This window comes from Bison bison, unplaced genomic scaffold, assembly GCF_000754665.1.
Source record: "Bison bison bison isolate TAMUID 2011002044 unplaced genomic scaffold, Bison_UMD1.0 scf7180017864236, whole genome shotgun sequence".
In the NCBI taxonomy this organism is placed as follows: domain Eukaryota; kingdom Metazoa; phylum Chordata; class Mammalia; order Artiodactyla; family Bovidae; genus Bison; species Bison bison.
The window spans coordinates 3161915-3169881 of record NW_011494808.1 but is presented as its reverse complement, the minus strand read 5'-3'; the positions used below and the strand labels follow the sequence as shown (position 1 = coordinate 3169881).

The window sequence follows — 7967 nt, the reverse complement described above, 5'->3', positions numbered from 1 at the left end:
GTGGCGGGTTCGAAGCTCGCGGGCGCTGTATGGTGCCCCCGCTGGTTGTGAGGGTGCCACACCCGGGCGGTGAAGAGGGTAGGTGGTAATAACTCTTAGAAGGGAAGTTGAAGCGGAAGCAGAGTCCCGCCTTTCCCACCCTGCTGGTCAGGCATCGGTGAGGTGAGGACTCACCTTGCGGTGTCAGGGAGCATGTCTTGGACTCAGCTTTTGGGACCCCACTGTTAAGGACGGCTGAACTCCGGAGAAAGCCTTAGGGACTGCCAAGATGCGCAGTGTAGCCCGGGCAGTGACAGTGCGTCTTGCGTGGTGAGGGGGGTCCTCAGGGTCAGGGTTAGCGCGCCCCCGCCCTCGGGGCTGCTTCTCCCGGACGCTGCTGCGGCCAGAGTCCTAGAAGAAAAAAGCCTCTCTGAAAAGGGCCGCACAACCGAATGATAATGATGATCTGATGTCCGCACGATGCCATTTTCAATCGGCCAAATTCAATATTTACAAGTTCTATTACGTTTAAAGTGTCTTGCAAAAATTTCCTACTGTAAATGGATGATAGCTAACGGAGAATCGGTGGTAGATTATACAGATTGTTTGTAGGTGGTTGTTAAGTTGCTAAGTAGTGTCCCACTCTTTGCGACCCCGTGGACCGTAGCGCGCCAGGCTTCCCTGTCCTTCACTGCCTTCCGGAGTTTTCTCAAACTGATGTCCTTCAAGTGGGTGATGCCAGTCAACCATCTTATCCGCTGTCACCCCTTTCTCCTATTGCCCGCAGTCTTTCCCAGTATCAAGATCTTTTCCAGTGAGTCAGCTCTTCACATCATGTGACCAAAGTATTGGAGCTTCAGCTTCAGCATCGTCCAATGAATATTGAGGGTTGATTTCCTTTACGATTGACCGGTTTGATCTCCTCCTAGTCCAAGGGACTCTAAAGAGTCTTCTCCAACACCACAGTTCAAAAGCATCAATTCTTCAGCGCTCATCCTTCTTTATGGTCCAACTCTCACATCCACACATGACTGTTAGAAAAACCATAGATTTGACTAGATGGACCTTTGTCGGCAAAGGGATGTCTCTGCTTTTTTATATACTGTCTAGGTTTTGTCATTGCTTTTCTTCCAGGGAGCAAGCGTCTATTTTTTTGCACCTTTTAATTTCATGGCTGCAGTCACCATCTACAGTGATTTTGGAGCCCAGGAAAATAAAATCTGCCATGATTTCCTTTTTTTTTTTTTTTCCATCTATTTGCCATGCAATGATGGGACCAGATGCCATGATCTCAGTTTTTGAATGCTGTTTTAAATCAGCTTTTTCACTCTTCTCTTTCACCTTCCTCAAGAGGCTGTTTAGTTTCTCTTCACTTTCTGCCATTAGGGTGGTATTACCTGCATTATCTGAGGTTGGTATTGCTCCCGGCAGTCTTGATCGCAGCTTGTGATTCATCCAGCCTGACATTTTGCATGATGTATTCTGTGTATAAGTCAAATAAGCAGGGTGACAATGTAAGTCCTTTTCCAGTTTTGAACTAGTCAGCTGTTCCATGTCCAGCTCTAACTGTTGCTTCTTGACCTGCATACAGGTTTCTCTGGCGGCAGGAAAGTCTGGTGGTCTGGTATTCCCATCTCTTTGAAAATTTTCCACAGTTTGTTGTGATCCACACATCCACACATTTATAGGTAAATAATTACTAAAGCAAAATCTTAAATTTTGGGGGAGTGAGGACCTTCCATGTTTAATAGGCAATGTGGGTGCATTTTTATACGTTTGCTATGAAAACAAAAATCAGAGTGTGTAGGGTATAGAGAGGTCTCGAGAATGTTGATGTTTTTTCCCCTTCCAAGAAACAGATAGAACACTTAACACTTCCTAATGTTGCCTCTTGATTTATTAGAATTTCTGAAAGCTAATGGGTGGACCTCCAGCACTTCCAAAGTGAAGGAATAGGTCTGGAGATGGTGACGCGATCACAGACTTTCAGCTCCCCCCTCCCCATTTCTAATGATGTGGCTGAGGGAATCCAGACATAAGGAAAACCCTTCATTGGCACTGATTAGGGATGACATTCACATGTTTCAGAATACTGAGTTTCTGCTCGGGGTTAAATAATTGATTTGACCGAAAGAAGGGCTAATCTGCATCTCATCCCTTATCTAAAAGAACAGTTTCAGGAAGGATCTTGACCTCAGAAATAAGCGGCATTGTAATCCTTGGTCAGGAGGCCCTGGATGTTGAGTTTCCCAGTGGTTGCTGCTGTGTCTACTTCTAGAGGCACTTCCAGCAAGAACATTCTAGGAGTCTTTCTTTCTCAGCTTCTACATGGTAGTGGGAACAGATGTTCTGGGCAAAGAGAAGGGACTACCCTGAAGGTAGATTAGGGCTCCACGACCACAGCAGAGTCAGGCTCGAGCCTATCTTACTTGGAAGAGAAGCTGTGGGACAGAGTCGAAACACACTTTTTTGGCTTTTTTTCAATACCCCCAACTCACTGAACCTTTTACCTGAAAAAATAAAATCAAAATAAGTTTGAAAGCTTCGTATCTCTCTTTATCTGGGCCTAATGGATGTATTTCAGTCGATTAAGAGGTAAATTAAAATGAATACTTTTTTCCCTTATCATTATGATTTGACTATAATTTGATTCATATTTGTCAAGATGATGCTCAAGAAAACAAAAAGCGTCTTTGTCTCAGTACATAATTATAAATGTGCAGTTTTGTTTTACAGTACACAGAGGACCACTGGTAAAAAAAAGAATAATAATACAAATTCACTCTATAACGTGTATTTTACCCAAAATTTTAGTGTCTTCAATATAAAAAATTAAGCATTAAAAACAGATAGCTGGATGGTGGAGCTATATGGTTTACCCTTGTATATTAGACGTGTCTGTTTGTGAAGGTTATTTACTGCAAAGGAAGGAAAAACATCACATGGGCCCTTGAACCTACCCTCCTATCATCTGCTCTGCCAGCTGCGTGCGTCTGTCCACGTGGCTGCCTTTTAATAAGTATGTTTTTGCATAATGTAAATCCTAATGAGCCTGACCTATTTAGATTGTATACATCAATATATCTCACATTCTTATAACTGCTTTGTGATCAATAAGATTCCTATAAGAAATGCTGCTTTAAAAAAAAGAATACCATGCTAGGAAGGGTGACTTATTTTTCACACTAGTGATGCTCACTTTAGTTACAGGATTTTAAAACAAGTCTGTTTTTTAAAAGTTTACTTTATCTAGGTATAGTTGATTTGCAGCGTTTCATTGGTTTCTGCCGTACACCAAAGTGATTCAGTTATACATAGGTCTGCATTTTTTTTCCATGTTCTTTTCCATTTGGGTTTATCTCAGGATTTTGACTACGATTTGCTGTGCTACACGGTAGGACCCTGTTGTTTATCCCTTCTCGATATGTAACCCCAAACTCTCAGTCCTGCTCTTCCCCACTCCCCTCCCCCTTGGCAACCACAATCCTGTTCTCTGTGTCCAAACAAGTACGTCTGTAACAACTAGGGTGATAAGGGTACACCTGAAAAACTGTCAAAACAGGATTAGTGGGAGCAGGTGCGTTAATCAAACTCCCGTGGCGTGTGAGCACCGATGGTTGTAAGCTAATTCTTTTCTAAGCAGGAACGCCTGGGTGTGCCTTTTTGTTTCTGAGTTAGGCTAGAAAACGGAATCGTTTCATCTTCTTAGGTTTCCTCTTACTCGACCCAGTCTTTGTAAGAAATGGGAGGCAGCTGTCAGAAGGAAAAACTTTAAGCCCACCAAGTACAGCAGCATCTGCTCGGAGCACTTCACCCCGGACTGCTTTAAGCGGGAGTGCAACAACAAGCTGCTGAAAGAGGACGCCGTCCCCACGATATTTCTGTGCACCGAGCCGCACGACAAGGTGAGGGGCGGGCGAAGTACTGGGCGGGCCTCTTTGCGTAAAGTTAATGTGTTCCGCAGAAAACCTGGAAAAGCCACAGCAGTGTTAAGAATATAAATGTTACCTGGGTGGGGAGGGGAGAAAAAAAAAAGAATATAACTGTTACCTGGAACCAATCCCTTGTAAATGACCCCTGTTCACAGCAAAATACTTTGCAAAATACAGAGTGTTTAGTAAAGTTAAATATTCTCACACTCAGCCTGGCTTTTAACTTACTTTAGGATCAGTCTGTATTCCTGCTTGTGTGTTTGTGCAGCCCACCGGGCTCCTCTGTCCATGGGATTCTGCAGCTGAGTACTGGAGTGGGTTGCCATTTCCTTCTCCAGGGGATCTTCCTGACCCAGGGATCGAACCCATGTCTCTTATGTCTCCTGCCTAGGCAAGCAGGTTCTTTACCACTAGCGCCACCTGGAAAGCCCCATGTTCCTGCTTATATGTTGATAAGTTTTGATTTTTCTTTATCGATAGTTAACTTTCAGAGTATTTTCCCCCTCAGTTTTCAGTGCTAGTGTTTAATTAGATCCGATTAATCGTTTTGTCTTTTTTTGCGTCCCATTTCTACTTCAGGTAAAAAAGGAAAATTAAAACTATTCTTTTCATTTTAGACTGTTTCTATGCCAAGGAGGCAGAGCTAAGTCTAATATTCTTACATTGCACAGGTGCGGAATTTAGTCTGTTCTTTTAATCTGTTACTTTTAATAATGAAGCTCAAACACGCTCTGCGTCTTTGTTCCAGAAGGAAGATCTCCTGGAGCCACAGGAACAGCCCCCGCCGCCTCCTTTAACGCCCCCCATTTCCCAGGTCGATGCTGCGATCGGGCTGCTCATGCCTCCTCTCCAGACCCCCGACAACCTCTCCGTGTTCTGCGACCACAACTACACCGTGGAGGACACCATGCACCAGCGCAAGAGGATCCACCAGCTGGAGCAGCAAGTGGAGAAGCTCCGGAAGAAGCTCAAGACCGCGCAGCAGCGGTGCCGCCGGCAGGAGCGGCAGCTGGAGAAGCTGAAGGAGGTGGTGCACTTCCAGAAGGAGAAGGACGGCGCCTCCGAGAGGGGCTACGTGATTCTCCCCAATGACTACTTCGAGATAGTCGAAGTCCCAGCGTGAAAACGTGAGATTGGTATTGGTTTTTCATGGGGCAATACCACCTACCCTCTTCTACCCTAGAGAGGAGTGTCATTTGAAAAGAGATTACACTTGATAACTTGTACAAAAGCAATTCAGAATATTTTTTTAAAAGAATAAATTAGATATATACTGTAAAACTGTAAATTTTTTGTTTGTAATTTCAGGGTTTTTACATTTTAGCAAAATATTTTAAAAGTGATAAACTAACCTCAGAGCTTCAGTGTAAGTTTGTTTCAAGATTGGGGATTTTTGTTTTTTAATTCAAGTATTTATAGACATGATATGAAAATAAAAAGTAAAGAGAATGAGAACAGTGCAGTAAGGATGATTTAAGTTTCAAGTTAAAAAAATTTAGTGCAGTTTATTGAAAGAACTTAGTCACGTTTTAAATCAGAAGCATAGGACATGATGTCTCAAGAGTATATATATTTACACATTCTTATTTGTAAAGTCGACAGATTCATTTATCTTAATCCCTTATCAGAGCTAACTTGGTGAGTTGTGTCATTCCATACTTAATCATAATGGTTAAATGATGTTAGAGAAGGAATTTTTTTAGAGAGTGGGGCCCTTCCTTTCTCACCCCCACCCAGCATTATAGAATTAGAAGGGTGTCTCCAGTGGAAGACACACTCTCCAGTAAGCAGACTGCGCATTGTTACCAGTGAGATGAGCAGCAGCCACTAGGGCTGACCCCAGGCTCGCCTTTTCTCTCGCTGCTCTGAGGTCAGGGGCGTCCTGTCCCCACTGTGGGTGTGTGTGCACCCAGGTCTCTGCCAGCTGTGTCGTGTGGGTAGAGTGTGACTCGTTGCATCAGGTGGGAATCTTGCTCTTGACGAATTGATTGTCAAGACGTCACACAAAAGAAAATTTCTTCACTTTTACCACAAGCGAGAAGTCACATCCTATTTACCTAAATGAGTCATTTGTATTCAGAGGCATCCTAATAGATAATGCTTATTTTACTCAAAATTGAGACTCAAATGCTGCGGTTTCTGTTCATACTGTGAGTTGTGCTCTAACTTTGTGAGAAATTTTACATAGGTTTGAAATGAAAACAGTTCTGAGTAAACAAGCACTGCCATAGGAATTACCTGCTTAAATTTAGAATAACTGCTCCAACTATAATTATTTTGTATTTCAAAGTGCTGCACAGGCCTTTGAAGGCAGTATTAAAGATTGGCAGTCGTCAGTCCAGGAGTGTCTTTTGTAGACCTGATTCTCAGTGTAGTTCACTGCCGTCTTGCCAGTGCTTTGGTTCAAAAGTAGAAAATTATGACTACTTGAAATTTTATCATCTGATAACACTCAGAACTAACTCTGAGGAATCAGAGGACTTTTTCTAGTTATTCATGGGTCTCATCACTGTTTTTGGAAGCTACAAAATCTCTTAAGTAGTTTGTTTTTACATTTCATCTCTCTAGCAATTCCTGGAGGATATGTGGGTAAATATTTTACACAATATATATGTGAAAACTAAATTGTCATGGACATAAAAGAAATCTGTGTGTGTGTGTGTGTGTGTGTCCCCATGTCATCAGAACCAGGAATCCAACATTAATTGTATAAGTGACCGTCATAATCAGTTAGCATCTTAGCATTATGAATTAACCTGAAGCTACTTTTTTTCGTGGGACAGACATCCCTAATTGGAGAGAACTGAGCAACAGCATGTGTACCAATTATTTGCATTTAGATCACTTACTATGTTTAACACAGAATTTGAAGTACAGGTGCTGATTTCTGAATTTGAAATGTAACGTTTGTTGAAATGTTTTAAAAATTCATTTTGTCTGTTGTAGTGTTTATGACATTGCCAAGAGAAAGAGAACATTCAGGCTAAAATAGGTCCTGTTCAGTCACAGTGAAACGTGGTCAGAAACAACAGGGCAAGGTCTCCATCTGGAACAAATGGGGAGAAGACCCCTGTGAGTTTCATCATAGTATGAAAGATGACGTTTATTTTAAGCACAGATAGTAACATCCTGAAGTTTCCATCTATGAATGATATAGTCTGGCAATAATAGAAGAAATAACTTTTTCCTGATTAGAACTGCTAGGAAAACTGTAGAATTTTAGAATTAGAAGGGAGCTAGAAATGACTGAACACTTGCGTCACCTCCAAACCCTGCAGAATCCCCTTGTGAAATATCCCTGACAACTGGACATCTGTTCTCTGTATACCGTGGATGTGTAAGCAGTGCTGTTTAGATTCTCTGAAATGAGTTTCTGGAATAGAGTAGCATTTGTTGCCACTTTTAAAAATACTTGTTTATAACACAACTATAAACTTCACTTTGAACTGCTGCATAGTTTGAACTATCAAATTCCAAATTAAAGAAGTTTTAAAATTTTGTAAAATAAATGTTTATTGTGTGCCTGCTACGTGTGCTAAAAATATTTCTGTCATTGCAGTTAAGAAACAGTGGTGTCTAAAGTTAACTAGCAAAACTTTTTACTTGGAAACCTAAATACATGAGATTTTCTCTTTTAACTGTAATTTGTGTAATCCCTTTCTTAGAAGGTATAGCCATAATGGTGAAGGCAGATGAAAGTTCCACTTGACATGGATTTTGTTGTTGTTTTTGTTTTAAAGATCGAAGTCCTATTTTCTGATCATCTTTAGTTATTTAAAAAATCGTGTACACACACACACCCCAAACCTATGACTTTTATAAAGTCAGTCGTGACCCTTAATATATAAAAGTCCACTTGATCTATAGAAGGAAAACTTGCAGTTGTGTTCCACACTCTTAAAAGGCCAACCATGAATAGCATTTAAAGGAGAAAGAACAGTTTTGCCTGTTTGGTTATTACTCTTCTGGTATTGGGGACCATGTGAATCTGATACCACTGAATGAAGAGTATTGCTCTTGATATGGTAACCAATGTTTCTGGACATTATTTTTTCT

General features: G+C 41.5%; 1 protein-coding gene across 1 annotated transcript in view; it reads left to right on the top strand.

Moving 5' to 3' along the window:
* The window catches only part of THAP1 (THAP domain containing, apoptosis associated protein 1), an 8127-nt gene extending 717 nt beyond the window's left edge, over positions 1-7410 (top strand). Inside the window, exons 2-3 of the mRNA XM_010846390.1 lie at positions 3689-3884; positions 4660-7410. Of these exons, the coding sequence (XP_010844692.1) occupies positions 3689-3884; positions 4660-5034 (571 nt within the window). The 3' untranslated portion in view covers positions 5035-7410. The remainder of the gene's footprint in view (positions 1-3688; positions 3885-4659) is intronic.
* The last annotated feature ends 557 nt before the right edge of the window (positions 7411-7967 follow it).